We start from the raw sequence: 20145 nt of genomic DNA, 5'->3' as shown, positions 1-20145 counted from the left end.
GACATGAGGGAATGACTTCCATGGTGCTAGAGGGAGCTGTAGAGGGCAAAAACTGTAGGGGAAGACAGAGATGGGAATACGTCAAGCAAATAATTGAGGACGTAGGTTGCAAGTGCTACTCTGAGATGAAGAGGTTAGCACAGGAAAGGAATTCGTGGCGGGCCGCAGCAAACCAGTCAGTAGACTGATGACAAAAAAAATGCTAACACAAATTCACATCCTTCCGTATCCACTCTTCCGGTCCATTTTTATTTGCCTCACCTGAAGAATCTTGTCTCCAAACGTTAAAAGTTTTAATTTCTACTCTGTGATCTTTTAATTCCCTTTTCAGATTACTCTTCAGTTTAATTTCGTTTGTTGAATGTAAAAACTGAGTAACATTTGGGATACGCTACAACCCTGTCTCACTCCCTTTTCAATTACTACTTTCTGTTCATGCCCTTTGACTCTATCAGCTGCAATCTGGTTTATACACGTGTGCTAGTCATAGATAACCTTTCACTCCCTATGCAGGGGGTGTCTCAGAAGGAGTTGTCAGTATTCAAGGGTATCAAAGGAACGATCATTCGAAGCAAAAATGTTTAGTAAAAATGGGTGTTGAAATGAACACCTTAAGAGCTATGAGCACTTTTTCATTTTCGATACTGTGAAACAAATCTCTTGTACTGCAAGCTCTTTGCCTTCCATACTTTTGGAGGTGGTAGTATGGACCCAAAATAAGAAAGAAAGTCCAGTAAACATGCGCCCTAAAGCACATACTTTAAGAGCTACGAGCATTTGTTCTTCTATACTACTGAGAAACATATCTCTTCTATTGTACGAGTGTTTATAGCTCTTGAGGTATGCATTTCAGAGTCCATGTTTACTAGATTTTTCCGTTTCAAATGATTGCTTTCCTGTCATATCCCTAAATACTGAATACTCCTCCTCGGACACCCTGTATTTTATGGGTGCTAGCTTTGGAATTTCCGACACCGGAAATGCTATTTTTCTTGTATTAGGAACTTCATTGCCGAAATCAATATGGCACAATTATTGATTCACCACGGAATAGTAGCAAGAAGAATACTGCCGATCGCAAAGGGCTTCGTGACGCCCACCATGAACCGGCACGTAGTCTCAAGTAGTCAGCTGCGTTCCTCGCTTGTTCGAATCGGGCTATTTTCATCTGGGGCAGCGTGCAGGTAAGAAAAAAACCACTGGCAGTCCACGTCAGCAGGGGCAGCCACAGACACCTCGTAACACAAACAGATGTTAACAAGACCAGGCGCGATAGTCACCTCTGAAGCAATGTTTGTCGTTGCGTACGTAGCCCCTGTCGCAACTGCAGTAGCCATGATAGCAGTTCTGGTGGTCGTAGCAGGTCTTCGTCTCCGAGCATTCGCTGCCTGAAACACACCACCCTCTCATGTCACATTCATTTGCTCCCTCCGGTAGGGAGAGAACAATCCGGATAACATTTAATTTTAAATTAACCCTTCAATTGGCAATTTTGCTCTCAAGCAAAATCGATTTTCAATAGTCATTGAAAAAGCACTAGCAAGGGAACCGTAAGGGCCCTAGACACGTACCGATTTATCGTCCGACCGAACAATCGACAACATACTGTCCCTCTTATAGATATCCTTCACGTTTACAACATCTGAAGATAGTGACCGACTCCGTGCAGCAGTACGATCCACGTCTCAAATACACACGAAAACATTAAGTTCGAAGATTTGAATATCTGAGCGCTGTTAAGAACGGAAAAGAGAGAGAGAGAGAGAGAAATCGATATTGGTAGTTTACTTCCGGCTTTCCTACAATGCGGGCATATCGTGAAGTGCGCCTTGAGTTATTTCTTGCGAATGAGTAGTTACTACGCGGATCTGGCTGCGATCACAATGGCACCGACAACGGCGGATTCCACCCGTAGATTCCCCATATGAAAGGACGTGTGAAATTGTGTAAAAAAAAAAACACATTCACAAGAATGATATGACGTGTACAGTATATTATGTGATGCAATGCAAATTATGTGACATCTGTAATATGAGAGAAGCTTCTGCTCGAAAGTAATAACAATCATTACTGTATGAAGTACCGGAAAATAAAACATGTGCTGCTGTCATATTAATCGCAGAAAGAAAATTAATTATCATCTGAGATTTCCATGCTATTCATACTATTTAAGAGCGCCGTTAAAAAAGTTTACTCTCTCTGTTAGTAGCTGCTTCTGTGATCGGTCGAATGTAATACGTATAATGGGTAGCATTCATCTCACGCTAGGCGAGGAGAACCCTACGTCATAGTGACGTAACACTACGTCATCGTGACGTAAGCAAGCCTAAATCGACTACATTAGTACGTATATGGTCGATCTTTGCAGTTGTACCACATATGTTGCACGATAACGTGAAGCCTAAATGTAAATACATTGGTACAATCGAAGTAACAGCAGTGGTGTGCTATGTTCATCCCAGTTGAATTAGTTATTAACCTCGAATGCCCACAATTTTGGATGTTATTGTGTGTTGAATGTCTGAACGAAGGAACCACAACAAAAGTAAAAAAAAGAAACGCTTGTAGTCATTTTTTTTAATCCGATGAATCGTCCATAAATTATGTGGGCAGAAACGTGAAACAATTATTAAGCTGTAATCTAAAGAATTTGGGAAGTTATTGGGTGTTTCATAAACATAACGAAAGACAGAAAAAACTTATAGTAATTTTTTTTTAAAAATCCCATGAAGCAAACATGATTGTGTCGACAGAAACGTGAAATAATTACTAAGCACTAATACCAAGAATGTGGCATGTTAATGTGTGTTTCATGAACATAACGAATATCGGAACGAAGGAACCAGAATCATAACGAAAGTAAAAAAAATCGAGAAATCATTTTTTTTAAATATCCGATTAATTGTGCATAAATAATGTTGATAGGAACGTGAAATAGGGAGAAATTAAATTGTTTCGTATTTTTACAAAAGCCAATGGATTGTACATAATTCTTCTGGACAGAAACATAAACCGAGAAATTAATGTGGTTCCAAAGATAATTCCGAATATTGCTCCCATTTTAATTTTGCCTTCATGTTGTAGATCACCTCAGAAAATTTTGCTCTGCAGAAGTAAGTTATTGCTGGTGATTATAATGTATTGACCTGTATATAACACACGAAATTATTTTTCTTTATACGCTGTATACTGTGAAAAAACAATGATATTTCGTCTATAATTGTCACTCACATTTTAATATTTAAGCAGTATCAACTATAAAAACATAAGTTTCCTAGTAGTTCCCAAATGATGTTGCACGTTGTCACAATGGATGAGCTACTTGACAAAATAACGTCAAAAGCCCTCCGTTTTTAGCAGCAGTAAGTCATGTTTCATATGCGATGGTGGTATACTGTGTTAGTTTATTATTTCAATAGACATGGTATCAATTTTGGGGGTGTTTGGCATTATTAGTATCGCCATTTCCATATTGCCTAAGAGTCATAAAAAAGTATCTGAAAATGGCAACAGCACTCACTCACTGCTTTCAGTTGCTTAAAATGCTGGTAAATGTGACTTGCATGTCACTGTTTCTTCACAGTATACAACGTATAAAGAAAAATAATGACGTGTGTTATAAAGAGGTCAGTACATTATAATCATTATTTCTGAAGAGCAAAGGTGTCTGAGTTGATGTACAATACGAAGACAAAGTCACAATTCCAGCAACATTCAGAATTATTTTTGGAACCACATTAATTTCTCAGTTTAACGTTTCTGCCCACAAGAATTATGTTCAATCCATTGGCTTGTATAAATATACGAAACACTTTAATTTCTCTAAATTCCACGTTTCTATCCACATGATTTATGCACAACTTATCGGATTTTTTAAAAAATGACTGGACGCTATTTTTTACTTTCGTTATTGTTATGGTTCCTTCGTTCATACATTCAAGAAACGCAATAACATCCAAAACAGCCTAATAAGTAATTAAACTAGGATGAACATACCACACAACTGCTGTCGCTTCGTTTATACACGTCTATTTACAATTAGCTTTCATGTTATCGGTGCACTCTCTATGGTACAACTGCACAGTTCCATATAAGTACTCATGTAGTCTATTTATCTTATTTACGTCAGCGTTACGTCGCTATGACGTAGGGGTCTCCTCATGTGGCGTGAGATGCTACCCATGTATATCATTATTAAAGACCATTGTAGAACAAAAGGTATATATATATATATTGTGTGTGTGTGTGTGTGTGTGTGTGTGTGTGTGTGTGTGTGTGTGTTTGTGTTGAAATTATGTAATGCAAATTGGTAGCTTTTCATGTCAAATAATTCAGCTCTTTTCAGTTCTGTTTGCAGCAACAGAAGGTTCAAATTATTTCAACTGCACGAAAGACGCCAACTAGAGTGAAGCAATTGAAATATTTTCTCTTCCAGCACTGCTGCGGACGAGAATATTGTCTTTCAAATCATCTTTTTCTAGTTGACTGATTAAAAATAACACGGGTAGGCTTTAGGCTGAACTTTCGTAGGAACATAGAATCTTTTTTGGAGAATCCGAACATTTTTCTCAGTTAAATGCATTTACATAAGCAAATCAGATTAGTAACATCAGAATTGATAGTATTTTCAGCTTTTTTAAACCAGGTTAACAGTTCTTCATTCACGGTTATATGAGAGGCTTTACATTTCTCTCCAACATACGTATAAGAGAACCTTTTTCTATAAAGGAAAAAAATCATTTCAAGAATTAATTTCATGCAGAAGAGATCACTGTAACATTTATTTTAGTCATGTTTTAAGATTTTTTTCAAACAATAAATAAAAAATTAAATTATATTCAGAAACAGGAGAGACAGTATACAACGAAGACCAATATCGACCATAAGACGAACGATCTTTTCAAATCAGTAAGCCAATACGTGTGCTGCCTCAATGCAACCGATCTCAGTCGCCCGAACGTACAGACTTTGGACGACTATCGGTGAAACTCAATTCAGTTTGTTTTCTTCTGTCGAAACGGCCAACGCACGTGCAAAATATCGATAGTGAGAAATTTTTGAGTTTAACCTAAGAAAGACGGAGTGTGGCATCCTGAGGAAGAGAAAGGTAATTACAGGGATATGTTTCGGAGTCTATGATCTGAAACGGTACTTTATTGGGTACTATAAGTTTAGAAAAACTTAAAAATTTGATTATAATTAATTCAACATTATTTTATATTACATTATTCCTTTTCTGCGGCTGTCTAGCCATTTTAGCCTAACGTCTATACTTAATGTAGCATGTCATCTGCAACATGGACAGAATCTGTATCGGAAATTTAAGGTCAAATTGTAACCTCAAAAACATCATTGACACTTGAAGTTACTGTAGTGAAACCTTTCTGGCAGGGGTCTACCACCTTTTAGTTTACCTGGGCCACGTTGGAAGAAGGCGAGTATTTTTCGGGCGCACATAATATACAGGGAATACACAAAATCAGGAAACACTTTCAATTATTTATTGCATAAGAACTAAACATTGGACAGATGTCATACATATTGCATTTCGAAAAGAAACTCTGAAAGTTGGTTTCTTTTTTTTTTTACATTCGATATGCAGACCATTAGTGACCCGGCAGTCGTCAATACAATAATCGAATTCTTGCCATACCCGTCCCAGTCGCTTCCCGTATTCCCTCTCCGAGCTCTACTGCATCACGTGGTACATACACCTGCTCTTTAATGTGTTCCCACAGAAAAAAGTCACACGGAGCGAGACCTAGTTATCGTGGAGGTTCAAATGGCTCTGAGCACTATGGGACTTAACAGCTATGGTCATCAGTCCCCTAGAAATTAGAACTACTTAAACCTAACTAACGTAAGGACATCACACAACACCCAGTCATCACGAGGCAGAGAAAATCCCTGACCCCGCCGGGAATCGAACCCGGGCGCGGGAAGTGAGAACGCTTATCGTGGAGGCTATTACATGAAACATCTGTTCCCTTCTGTAGCACGGCCAATCCATCGATGCGGCAGCTCCGTGTTCAGGTACCCACGAACTTCACGATGAAAATGGGGTGGAGCCCTATCCTGCTGAAAGATGAACGGAGAGTCCGATTGCATTTGACGCATTAACCACTGCTGCAACATGTCCAAGTAGGAATATGCAGTGACAGTGCTCTCGGCGAAGAAGAATGGCCCGTACACTTTTCGACGCGACAAGGCACGAGAAACATTTACCTTTGAGGAATCACGCTTAAATTCGGTGCATTCGTGTGGATGCTTTGTACCCCAGATTCGACAATTATGCCTGTTCACTTTCCCATTAGTGTGAAAAGTGGCTTCATCACTAAAAATTAAGCGATCAACAATGTCATCCCCATCCTCATTCAATTGTTGCAACTGCGAACAAAACTCAAAACGCTTGTCGTTGTCGTTATCTTTGAGCTTCTGCACTAGCTCCAATGTGAATGGTTTCATAGACAGCTTCTGTCACAGGACTTTCCACACTGCCACTGGAGCCATTTCGAGTTCATGGGATGCACGACGCACCGATTTCTTTGGGCTACTTATGAATGTCTCTCGTACGCACTCCACATTCACTTTCACTCAACGCCGACCGGAGTGGCAGTGCGGTTCTAGGCGCTACGGTCTGTAGCCGAGCGACCGCTACGGTCGCAGGTTCGAATCCTTCCTCGGGCATGGATGTGTGTAATGTCCTTAGGTTAGTTAGGTGTAATTAGTTCTAAGTTCTAGGGGACTGATGACCTCAAAATTTAAGTCTCCTCAGAGCCATTTGAATCATTTTGAACTTCACTCACACTTGTAACGAATTTGTTGTGCCAGTGGTAAATGGCCTTCCTTGTTGATGGCTTCTTACCGTATTTGGTTTTAAACATCTGTTGAACAGCTGTAGCACACTTGTTTTTGTCGAACTCCAGCTCGCTCCGCACCTGATCTTGCCATGTTTGCGACTAGCGCTGACTATCGGCAAGTTACCAAACTACGCTGTGGCGGTATTTAAAAAAAAAAAAAAAAAAAATCATCTTTCAGGGTTTCTCTTCAAAATGACATATGTATATCAGTACAATGTTTGCTTCTTGTGCAATAAATAATGGAAAGTGTTCCCGGACTTTATGTGCTGAGAGAGAAAACCGATCGTGTGATAACGTGGTCATTTACTGGACCACATTGATAGCTGCTTATGGCCACATGCGGGCCACGGGTTGGACAATCTGCTTTATGGCTTGTGATTAGTGGGCATTACCTGTCTACCAATTAATACTACTGCTTACTGGAATTTTGTGTCAATAAGATGGTAATTCTGTTAGATGAAGTAGATTGCAAATGTGATATATTTGTTCCCACATTTCTGTGCTTTAGGTGTTCAGAGTATCACGTTGCGGGATTTATGTTTATCTTTCATAAGTATGCTGAATGACATTCACTGAAGGTTGATTGAAATGTGTCTATTATGCTGAATTTATTTGAAGTTGTGCAGAGTGTTTGTATCTTGGTTTCCAATAGCTGGGCACACACAAGGGGTTTTTAAAGGATATTTTCGAATTTCTTCATAATCCGTAGCCCCTGCCTGTGCGTTACTGGAGGGTATCTGCAGTTCTAGAGACCACCACGCAAGCTGGGCATATATGTTGGATTTCCGTGACAGAGCGCGTCCAGAAAGTCCGTGAGTTTTCCTGTGGTCTTTAGTTACTACAAGTATAGTGAACTTCTGGACCAATGACCACATCGAGAATCATATACAATTCTGTTGTGATATTCCTTGTTTGTAACTGTGGACCAAAGCGTTGCAAATTTAAGCTAGAAAATTTGAAATAAAGTTTCAGAGAAGAAATTATTTATTTGTGAGGCCATAGTTTCCGTAGTTGTTTTATAATTATTGAAAGTATTTTAAATCCATCTTTGCAGCTACAGCTTAAGAAACAATGATGCCAAACGAGGGAAACCTCAAAAACTTACAAGCAGACGTAGTTTCCTAATGTGAGCGGAAATCATATAGACGAGGGTCATTCAATAATTAAAGAGAGAAATTGGGCTGAGGAAAAAAAATGTTAGTAGGGCAAGTTTGGACTTTTATGGCTTTAAGTTGGCATCACTGGGATTAGCCCTGATCAGCTAATGTATCAACATTGTTTTGTTTATAAACTCAAAAATACATTTCAAGATGGCGAGACCGCTTGAAACGTTCACATTAGTTGAACAACGTTCTGTTATTCGTTTTTTACTTGCTGAAGATGAGAATGTCTAAAATTTGTGGTGAAGGTTGTATGAATCGTGCAAATTTTTACAAGTAGGTAGAGCAGTTCACAAAAGGAAACAAAAATATGAAAAAATGTAAAATTCACATTCTGGAATAGCCAAATTCAGCAAAAGAATCGCATCAAATTTTTAGGATTATGGGTGGATGAGCATCTAAGATGGAAAACACATGTACAAATGCTTAACAAAAAATTAGGCAAGTACTGTTACGTATTAAGAGTACTTAAATATTGCTGCAATAGCGAAACAGTGTTAAGCGCTTAAAAGACTCCTTTGCAAAAGAGATATTTCCTTAGAACACTATTCCATACTTCAGTAGACTATGCATGAATGCATAATTTTAACTTGTGGTGAAACTTGAGTTAACTATTATGAGCCAGAATCAAAAAGACAAAGCATGGAGAAAACGAATTAAAAAATCATGACTTTACCATCTATATTTATATTTGAAAGCATATGCTTCATTAAAAACCACCAAGTTCCAGCTTTGAATAGTGAGAGCCACCATTATCAAACAAGGAACAGCGATGACTATCATAGGGGTGTGCACAGAAAGTCAATATATCAGGGCAGTGTCCTGAATAAGGAAAAGTGTGAAGTTACTCACATGAGTACTAAAAGAAATTAGCTAAATTTCTATTACACGATAAGTCACACAAATCCGCAGGCTGTAAATTCAACTAAATATTTAAGGATTACAATTACAAATAACCTAAATTGGAACGATCACAAACATATTGTTGTGGGTAGAGCAAACCAAAGACTGCGATTCATTGGCAGAACACTTAGAAGGTGCAACAGATCTACTAAGGAGACTGCTTACACCAAGCTTGACCGCCCTGTTCTGGAGTATTGCTGTGCGATGTGGGATCTGGATCAGGTGGGACTGACGGATGACATCGAAAAAGTACAAAGAAGGCAGCTCGTTTTGTATTATCGCGAAACAGGAGAGATAGTGCCACAGATATGATACGTGAATTGGAGTGGCAATCATTTAAAAAGAAGGCGTTTATCGTTGCGACGGGACCTTCTCATGAAATTTCAGTCAGCAGTTTTCTTCTCCGATTGCGAAAACATTCTGTTGGCTCGCGCCTACATAGGGGAGAAATGATCATCACGATAAAATAAGAGAAATCAGGGCGTGCACAGAAATATTTAAGTGCTCGTTTTTTTCCGAGCGCCATTCGAGAGTGGAACGGTAGAGAGACTAGGCACTTTACTGTGATCAGCAATCACGTAGATGTAGAAAGGGGGAGGAGGGGTGTGTGAATTGTAACACAATAGTGAGTGCAAATAAAAATTTGCTTGCGCCATGTTCATTATTGTATAAGGGGCAGCCAAATGAAAACGAGACAGATGGAAAAATATAAGTAAGTTGTTTATTACTTTAAAAGTAATCGCCTAATAAATTTATCCCACTGTGGGACAGGTGGCCGAGGCGTTCATGGAAAAATGTTAGCGGATCCTGCGGAACCATGAATTTATCCAGGCATGCACCTCTTCATCCGAAGCAAATCGACAGCCACGACTCTTTCTTCAGGAATACAAAAATATGGAAATCGCACTGGGATTTTATGGGGCATGTGTTACAATAGTGGTTCCGTAGGCAACCGCGGTTTTCCAAGAAGGCATTGCCTGTCTTGTCTCACAATGGAATGAATGTATTAACAGTTACGGTGACTACTTTTGAAATAGCAAACAGTTTATTTGCATCTGACTCGTATTCATTTGTCTGCCCTTATGTTACCCATAACTGTTTTACGTGCATTATTTTACAAGCATTACTGGACGTTGCAAAGGATTAACAGCATATCGAACCTTCACGATTCTCAGAGGAATGTCCGCGCTTCTGAATCAGATCCACGTGTCTGTAATGTTGCCTTTCAGCGATCCACTTCCTGACTCATTTTCTTTCAAGAAATATTTGATTGCATAGCCGGCGACGGCACAATTTTCTTCCTATTATCGTCCACGTAACTTCTTTACAATACAAAAGAGTTTCAGAATTCGGAAATGTGCTAAAGTTAAAGAATATCTTAAGAACGCTGTACTGTACATCGTACAATCGCCGAGACGTAGTCGCAACTCTCGAAATCCGTCGTCTGTGGCATTTTGTTTGTCGAGTATACACCGCATTCCTAGGTCCGCGAATAAACCTCGAAAATCCGCCGCTTTACGTCACATACGAAGGGATCGGCATCCGAAAAGATGTGAGGCACAAAATCCGACGGGTGGGTGCTGCATGTATACTGAATGGTTATTGTGTGTTATTCCAATAACATCCTTAATGGAGTAGATTCTATCCTAATCTTAGGCCGGGTTCACACACGCAACAGAAGTGTCGCCATAGCTAGTGACATACTGTAGTTGCACGTGTGAACTCCCACTTTTTAATGGCGCAACTTAACCGAAGAAATTTTTGTCACGCCTCAAAAAGTTGAGCTTGGTTATACTTCGTTGCGCCACTTTCGTACCACTTACCTGGTGGCAATATTTCTAAACATTAGCATTATGTCGCAGTTATCGTAGAGCAATTGCAGCACTACTCCATTCGATTTCAGTGTGTTTTTATTTTATTTCTGCAAAAGGTGGTACTACATGAGCAGCAGCCTATGTTTGATTTTCTACAGCAGCAGCAGTGTGTGTGCGTGTCTGTGTGTGCGTGCGTACGTGCGTGCGCGCACGCGCGCCGTCGCGCGTGTGTGTGTGTGTGTATGTATGTGTGTGTGTGTGTATGTGTGTGTGTGTGTATGTATGTGTGTGTGTGTGTGTGTGTGTGTGTGTGTGCAAACCAATGACGCATACCACAATCTTAAAAGATTTTTGGATAAATAAATACACACATCAAAAAAGTTTTGCATCACCCCGGTTCCTAGAACTCCTAAAGATAGAAGTTGACCGTGGATATTGTAGCACAGAGTCCCTTTGACTGTTCAGAGATGTCACTAAACCCGCCCAAAGATGTAAACAACAATGCATGAGCAGCTCCTATTAGACGGAGGGGGTCCGACAGCCGATCAGTTCGAGTCGTTCCACCACGAAGGCGGTACACGGCTCGTGTTGCTGTAGTTCAAACATGCCTGGATGGTGAATACGGCGGTTCGACCGCGTCCACATTGTTAGTTTGTGCCAGGAAGGGTTCTCAACAATGGAAGTGTCTGGCGTCCCAGAGTTAACCAAATCGATGTTTCTCGGACATGGAGGAGGTACAGAGACAGGAGCTGTCGATGACATGCCTCGTTCAGGCTGTCCAAGGGCTACTACTGCAGTGGATGACGGCTACCTACGCAGTGTGGCTCGAAGTAACACTGACAGCAACGTCACCATGCTGAATAGTGCGTTTCGTGCAAATGGTTCAAATGGCTCTGAGGACTATGGGACTTAACTGCTGAGGTCATCAGTCCCCTACAACTTAGAACTACTTAAACCTAACTAACCTAAGGACATCACACACATCCATGTCCGAGGCACGATTCGAACCTTCGACCGTAGCGGTCTTGCGGTTCCAGACTGTAGCGCCTAGAACCGCTCGGCCATACCGGCCGGCCGTTTCGTGCAGCCACAGGACGTAGTGTTACGACTCAAACTGTGCGCAATAGGCTGTATGGTGCTACAACATGCAATGAGTGGTTTTCATGAGCAACAAGATGGGTGGAATGATGTTTATTTTGATCTCTATTACAATTTTCTGTACAGGTTCCGGAACTCTCGGAACCGAGACGATGCAAAACTTTTTTTGATGTGTGTATATAAACTTAATATATAAAACCAAAATAGTGAGTCTTACAAACTTCGTGATTTGAGACACCAAACATTCTATCAGTTGTGAATTATACGTAGGAAATAGCTCCACAGTGTGATGCGGCAGCTGTTAAACTAAAAAGTAGTTATTCTGAATGCCCATATTAACGAATACAACAAAATTGTGGCGTGTCTGCGTGGCAGTCGTCGGTGACTGGAGACCATTTTCGTGGCCGAATAATGTTTCTATTATAAAGGTATTTGTGGTCCATGGTTTATCCCTGTGCAAAATCTGTTTTCTGATCCAACACTTAGATTTCGTCTTTCTTGTATTTAACTCTCGATACAGGTCCGAAAGGCCATAACCTGCACTATAACATTCATATCCGCTCATTTAAACTGACGCCATACTGAAAGCTCTGCAACTACGTAGAATTTGTGGCGTCCTGTGTGAACGATCGCTCACGATGCCACTATAGAAAACCACACGTTAGATACGTGTATGAAGCCGGTTAACATACTTGATGCCGCCACAAATTGACAAAAGTGATCGGAAGCTCCGTGACTGAGCTGTCACGAAGGTGTCTAGCGACAGTTGCCAGTGCCACTGTGAACAGCCTCGATTCACACGAGTGAGTACACCCGCAACGCCAGAAATTTCTGGTTTTCCTAGGAGCAGTAATTTTGCACCGCGTGAACAGGACAGGGCGTCTTGCTTGAGCAGCAATACGTAGCACACTCTCATTTTCCCAGAAAATGAAATTGCAAGCACATCAACTATTCAGTCGACGTGTGCTATCTGGGAAGAATGTACATCGTGTGAAAGCAGTTTTCTTACAGTTGTTATTAATATTTTTTTAAATATTTGCAAGAAATTCAATGAAAAGTAAAAGTTTTACAAAACTGTAAGACAAGACAAAAACCTCAGCTACATAAACCACAAAACAATTTTCATAGATTACACTGAGTTAGCAAATAAAGTGTGGGGCATTATAAGAAACATTGTCTTGTTCTGTATTATTTGTTGTATTAGTAGCTACTGCTCACCAGTACGGCAATTTAGTGAAAACCCGACTGTTGAGTGACAATGTCACCTGTCTGAGTAACTGTTCTACGAGGTGTTGTAGACGTCTCAGTGATAGACTTGGGGAATGGTGATGACAGATGCTGTGAGGACGAATGACTCATTATAATTCACTGTTAGTAAACTAGATTTGCACTGGCATTTAACATTACCATCCCTGTGATGACCTGGAAAAATCCTGTCTGGGCTGCGTAATGGGATCTGACAAATTTTTTTTCATGTCATAGCCATGGCTTTGAAGAATGTGTCTATTTCATTCTATTGTGACGGTGGTTTCGATAACTCTTCCAGACAGTTTTTGAAGAGGAATCTGTCTTCTTTATTCTCTTTGGCACAGCAAATACCCCAAGTACCTTGGTGTCGCCCTCGACTGCACCATTTCTTATAGAAAACACCTTGAAAATACTACTGCCAAGATAAAAACTCGTAACAATATTATCCAAGAATTTTGTGGAATGACATGGGGAGCGTCAGCAGGTAACGCGCGCAAATTATCCATTGCGCTGGTCTTCTCAGCAGCCGATTATTGTGCCCTGGTGTGGCTAAACAGCTGCCACACCAGCTTGACTGCGTCGAGTTGAACCACACTATGCGGTTAACAACTGGGACAATCCGACCAAAATCGATTTAGTGGCTTCCTCCATTGAGCAACATCTATCTGCCCGCAATCTGTACAAGCGAGACATTGCTTAGGGAATACCTCAAGCTACAGGATAACATGGAATTACCCATACAGGAAGACATACAAAGTTTACGACGAAATAGAATCCGTTCAAGAAATCCACCATTAGGGAAGCAGAACAGCTAGATGCAAGTAGTACCGGGATGAGAGACCTGTAGGAGCAGAACTGTCAACGTACTGAAAATCTTGAAGAGCGTCAGTGGTTCCGAAAGTATAACTGTGATAATGCTTGCACAGAAATCTACAGGAAACTGTGGGTCAAAAGAAGCAAAGTTAACGCTGGGCATGGACGATGCGCAGACTATCTTTACAAATGGGGTACTACAGAGTTTATGGGGCTCCGAATCAGACAATCAAGCGCATTAGAGATGAATGCCCCTTGCCTTCCTATCAGGGAAGTTGGAGTGACATGAAAGTTGATGACACGGCTCTTATATAGATTAGGAATTTAGATATTGACATTTAGTTAGTTTTATACACATATCAAAAAAAGTTTTGCATCACCCCTGTTCACAGAACTCCTGAAGATAGACGTTGACTGTGGATATTGTATCACAGACATAGTCCCTTTAACTGTTCAGAGATGTGACTAAACCCGCCAAAGGATGTAAACAGCCATGTACGAGCAGCGCCTATTAGACGGAGGAGGTCCGAAAGCCAGTCAGTTCCAGCCATACCACCAGGAAGGGAGGTACATGGCTCGGGTTGTCTGTAGCTCAACCATGCCTAGACGGTCAATACTGCAATTCGATAGTGTCCGTTTTGTGCCAGGAACGGCTCTCAACAAAATAAGTGTCCAGGCATCTCAGACTGAACCAAAGCGATGTTTTTCGGACATGGAGGAGATACAGAGAGCCAGGAACAGTCGATTACATGTTACGCTCAGGCTGCCCACGAGCTATTACTGCAATGGATGACTACCACCTACGGACTATGGCTCGGAGGCGCCCTGATAGCAACGTCACCATGTTGAATAATGCTTTTCGTGCTGTCACGAGACGTCGTGATACGACTCAAATTGTGCGCAATAGGCTGCATCATCCGCAACTGCACTCCCGACGTCCATGGTGATGTCCATCTTTGCAACCACGACAACATGCAGCGTGGTACAGATGGGCCCAACAACATGCCGGATGGACTGCTCAGGATTGGCGTCACGTCCTCTTCACCAATGAGAGTCGTATATGCCTTCAACCAGACAAAAGACGGAGAAGTGTTTGGAGGCAACCCGGTCAGGCTGAACGCCTGAGACACACTGTCCAGCGAGTGCAGCAAGTTGCAGGCTCCCTGCTGTTTTGGGGAGGCATTATGTGAGGCCGAAGTATGCCGCTGGTGGTAATGGAAGGCGCCATATCGGCTGTACGATACGTGAATGCCATCCTCTGACCGATAGTGCAACCATATCGGCAGCATACTGGCGAGGCATACGTCTTCATGGACCACAATTCGCGCCCCCATCGTGCACATTTTGTGAATGGCTTCCTTCAGGATAACGACGTCGCTCGACTAGGGTTGCCAGCATGTTCTTCAGACGTGAATCCTATCGAACATGCCTGGGATAGATTGAAAAGATGCGTTTATGGACGACGTTACCCACCAACCACTCTGAGGGATCTACGCCGAATCGCCGTTGAGGAATAGGACAATCTGGACCAACAGTGCTTTGATGAACTTGTGGATAGTATGCCAGGACGAATACAGGCATGCATCAGTTCAAGAGGACGTGCTACTGGGTATTAGAGGTACCGGTGTGTACAGCAACCTGGATCACCATCTCTGAAGGTCTCGCTGTATGGTGGTACAACATGCAATGTGTGGTCTTCATGAACAACAAAAAGGGCGGAAATGATGTTTAACTTGACTTCTGTTCCAATTTTCTGTGCATGTTCCAGAACTCTCGGAACCGAGGTGATGTAAAACTTTTTTTAATGTGTGTATGTAGTTTTGTGTTTTCATATTCTTGTTATTTTCATATTCTAATGTTACATACCTATATTATTAAACTGCATGTGAGCCATACGAATAAACAAATAGATAAAAATTCTCATTTAAATATTTGAGAAAGGAATCGCTTTCCTTCCTCAATTGGTTGGAGAACGATGACACATTACTTAAAGGGTCACAGTCCGATGTTTGCCGAAATTCATGGAATGTGGTTCCCGCTCAGTTGTTTCTGAATACTTACTGGCGGCGTTTCTGCAGAGGCCATTATTGAGTTCCACCGCCACGTTATTCCATATTTCGAGTTTGCGGTATAACATCTGAAAAAAGTGTTCCTTTCACCTTCCACACAGAAATCTCAGCCTGTCCCAGTAGCTGGCTCTCGTGTTACTTAGCATCGGACGCTCTGATACTTATTTCTTCTTTTCTCTCTTAATGTGGTAATCTTCCACCGTCCGTACACCAGAATGCGTGCAACGCATTAGACTCGTCTAGAACCAGATGGTCTCTAAAGTCAGATTAAGCGACGGGGCATTGCGCTGTCGGAAAACGCCTTCAGTCTTTTGTCACTGTTGAGCGTTACGTACTACGCGGCGCAAAATTCTAGCTCCTAGGAAAGACTGCATAAGGGATTCAATATGGACAGACTGGCTGTTCGATTGCTCCACAATAAAGCAATGATTGCATCGAATCGGCTGAAAGAACATAATGCATTTAAAAGTTGTTTTATTGACTGAAGGTCAGGTGAAAGCGATCTCGCCAGGGACAAAAACATTTGTCGGTAAGGGCTGTTTAAGGTTTAGAACGGCTGCATTCGAGCAAAAACATTTACAGTCGTCACCCTTCTGGCAGCCGTCGACGCGCAGAACATCTGTTGCGAGAAATTGGCCCTGTCAAAAATCAACAAAGCTCAATTCCGTCTTACTACACGCACTTTTTTTTTTTTTTCAAAGTCTTGTTATAAAGTCATCACATCCTGTGATGGTATCGATCGAGGTAATTTCGAAAGTGGTGTGCTACTTCTGTTGCTAACGCTGAAACATTTAAATTTCGATCAGTTTCCGTATATATATACAAGTATCAAAATACTCTTAGGATAAAATTAGTGCGGTACCTGGGCTATTTAATAAACTGCGTTTTAACCTAGAAATTTACGGCAGCTAAATGTTCAAAATAAATATAGCCAGGCGACAAGAAAATACAACAATACGCCATTTTGTGATGTGACGAGAAAAACTTGTAGTGTTGGTAGACAAATATTCTACAGTCTTTCATTTAATTGTGCAAAGGGACAGCTCTTGAAAATTGCTGGAGAATCGTGGTTTATCACAAAACATAAAACATATAAAATATTTATGCGAATATAGCGATTTGGTTACTAAAAATTATACAAGGAATAGGACACTTCCCAAAATTGATGGAAAGATTAATTTTTCTTTGTTTATCGAGTTCTCAGCAAAATGACCATGGTGCTCATATTATCTTTCGTTTAACTGTACATTAAGGCGGCGCACGTCAAAGCTCCGTTAAAATACTAAATTGCTTTTGTGCGAGGTGGTATGAATGAAGGGAGCTGCAATAAAAGGCCAGGAGAAATTAAGTGGTTTACTAACCAGCTACCTATAAATTAAAAAAGCTAGTGAAACTATGCTACAAATAACAGCAGGGCAATAGGACGCAAATTGTGTTCTGTCAAGCGATTTGCTAGCCTGCCTGATATGCGTTCCGTAATTACCGTACCCACAGAAAACAAACACTGCACAACTCATGCATTCCGAAGTTACTTACCAATCTGAGCCTTCGTGACAGCAAGTGACAGGACTACGACAACTATTGAGAGTTTCAGTGACGAAGCCACTTGAGGCGTCATTCTGCGGGCTTTAATCGCATCACAACGATCTTCAGTTTCAAAATTTTCTTGAGGCCATCGTCGTTCATCTGGCGTTTCCAATCTGTCGGGGTAAACTTAGTGGTAAAGGGCAGCTAAATAAAAACCTTCGCGAATGAGTTAAGAAATATGAACTAGAAGTATCGGTAGCGTTGAGTACGAAACAGAAAATTTTAAGTGCCATAGTTTCGCAAACATCTGTCGTAGATTCTGGGCTAGATTCCATTGCGTAAGTGGGACAGCATTTTGGGATACAGGCGGACTGAAGAGAATCTAATCCAAAACGTGGAATATTGCAGGGAACTTGGTACAGTTCTTAGATTACAAATTACTGTTTCTGCGCTTAACACAATCAGAATATTTGTGTCTCTTTGTCTCTACGAAATGTATAAATTTACAGAAAAATGGTTTATAGTGTGTCACATTAATGCATCACGAAAGTACTCCATATAAAGAAACTGCTGAAACTCCAAAATTGTGAGTGCGATTTTTTAAATGGTTGTGCAGCATTTTAATATGAAGAAAAAGTGAAAAGACATCTGTACTGCTAAGAAAATGACAAAAATACTGTAAGGAATGCAAAATATGAAGTAATGTTTTGTTGGTGGAAAGAAGAATGTATATCATTTTCAGGCTGCCATAATACTGAAAAGTCTAATGTATTTTCTAATTTCAGTGGTGAAAGCAAATGAGTTGGCATAGCTTTGCCAAGTATGTATGTAATAAACTGCAAAATGGATATGCCATTTAGGGACTAATAATATGTCGCATTTAGAACAAAGTCTAAGGTAGTGAAATACTTTTACTACATAGACCAATGCAGAATACAAAACAGGGAAGAATGAAATGCTATTGTTTTACTGCAAGGAAACTTTTGTTTGATGATTTAAAAAAGTTATGAGAGAGTTTTTTTAAAGGATAATGATGAGAACTTGGTGGCATAAAAAGCTGAAACAAATCAGATAACTATATCTTGTTGAAAATCTATTTGAAAAAAATATTACCACAATTTAATGCCTCACAAATGCTTAGTATTAGCTTTTTAACCAGTTGAGTTGTCTTGAACTTCTGTGACTTGCAAAAACAGCTAGAATTGTAGGGGGCTTTTGAATGAATACCAATGACAATGTCTATAGTTTTTTAAAAGTGAGTTGTGTTTGATCAAGTAGCTGTTTTCTGTGGAAATCTGCAAAATTTCCTAAAACTAGTTAAGTGTGCAGCTTGTTTGTATTAAGAATGAAAAATATTTTGCACAAATAACACTGATGTCTGTTTGCATGTCATCTCATGACTTACAGGAAGCCGAATTACTAATGGTTCAAATATTATCCAGAATGTTTCCTATATTTTGGCAAAATTTCATTTTTGTGGGTCCAGTGTTATATTAATGAATATGTTCCACAACACTTCACATTCACCTAACACATTTTGTATACAATAATGGTATCATATGCACTTCATTTGTCAGCATTTGCTACATCAGTTTGATACTGTGTTTCAGCAGCAGTGTTACACAGACCACGTTTCAAAAGCACGGCACACTGAACTCAACAGACACGTTGCTCACACGAGCTGCAGCACACTACTGGATGCTTCCTACTCAGTAAATAACTTGTGCTGTCCGCATTCTCTCTCCCTCCACTGCTCTCCCTGTCTTCCCCCACCAAGCTGCCTTTGGCAAGCTGTCCACTGAGGCTGCACTGTTTATTGGCACCGTAAGTTAGAGACCACTGCTTGCTACTGATACAGGGCATCTGGAGACCACATGTGGCACCTGTCTTCTCTTCTTCAAAATGCATAAAGGCCGTTTAATTTTAGACATATATAAAAAAAAATGGTATTAGATGTGAGATTTATTACTTAAAAATTGCACTAATAAAGAGAAGCAGCACCAATAATAAAAATAAAAGCATTGTTGACGTAAAATGTGCTTCTGGGGAAAAATAGTGAAAGTAATAGGAAAAAAAAATGTAAGAGAGATTAGTAAGAAAACTAAGTTTTCAATCATTTCATTATGATAAACAGCAGAACTGAGTGACTGACCAGATGCTATATTTCTCAACACCTGTCCTTAAAAATTATGAAGTAACTATGACCAAACAATAAAAAAAATTTGGGAAAATGCATGTTCTTTATAAAGATAGGCCTATTACATGAGTACAATAGATGTCTATTAGGAGAAATATTTAGTTGCATGCAAATGAAAATACACTGCATGAAAATATACTGCACTTGCTGAACCAGTAATATATTCTTTTCATTGATACATCAGTTATACTATGTTTTATGGGTTACATTCATCATATTCATCACAAACATTATAACATATCAAACAATGGAAAATCCAAGATGGGATGTAGCAATATTGTGAAAAGGAAAGTTGCTATTCACAATATAGCAGAGATGCTGAGTTGCACACAGGCACAACAAAAACACTGTCACAAATAACGGCTTTCAGCCAGTAAGGACTCCATCAGATTTAAACTGCAAACACACACATACACACTCAAGCAAATGCATCTCACAGACATGACTGTGGTCTCA

At 40.4% G+C, this 20145-nt stretch overlaps 1 protein-coding gene across 4 annotated transcripts in view; it reads right to left on the bottom strand.

Moving 5' to 3' along the window:
* The window catches only part of LOC126291902 (uncharacterized), a 114899-nt gene extending 95682 nt beyond the window's left edge, over nucleotides 1-19217 (bottom strand). The window contains exons 1-3 of one of the 4 annotated variants that reach the window (XM_049985631.1): nucleotides 19020-19217; nucleotides 17502-17665; nucleotides 1281-1388 (exon numbers count right to left, since the gene is read on the bottom strand). In XM_049985631.1, coding sequence (XP_049841588.1) covers nucleotides 1281-1388; nucleotides 17502-17665; nucleotides 19020-19072 — 325 coding nt within the window. In that variant the 5' untranslated portion in view covers nucleotides 19073-19217. Of the gene's footprint in view, nucleotides 1-1280; nucleotides 1389-17501; nucleotides 17666-18897 lie in introns of all 4 variants that reach the window. The other 3 variants (XM_049985633.1, XM_049985635.1, XM_049985632.1) reach the window with 3 other exon arrangements.
* Nucleotides 19218-20145: the final 928 nt, after the last annotated feature.

The sequence above is a fragment of the Schistocerca gregaria genome, chromosome 9, assembly GCF_023897955.1.
Source record: "Schistocerca gregaria isolate iqSchGreg1 chromosome 9, iqSchGreg1.2, whole genome shotgun sequence".
In the NCBI taxonomy this organism is placed as follows: domain Eukaryota; kingdom Metazoa; phylum Arthropoda; class Insecta; order Orthoptera; family Acrididae; genus Schistocerca; species Schistocerca gregaria.
This window is presented reverse-complemented; position numbering and strand designations above follow the sequence as displayed.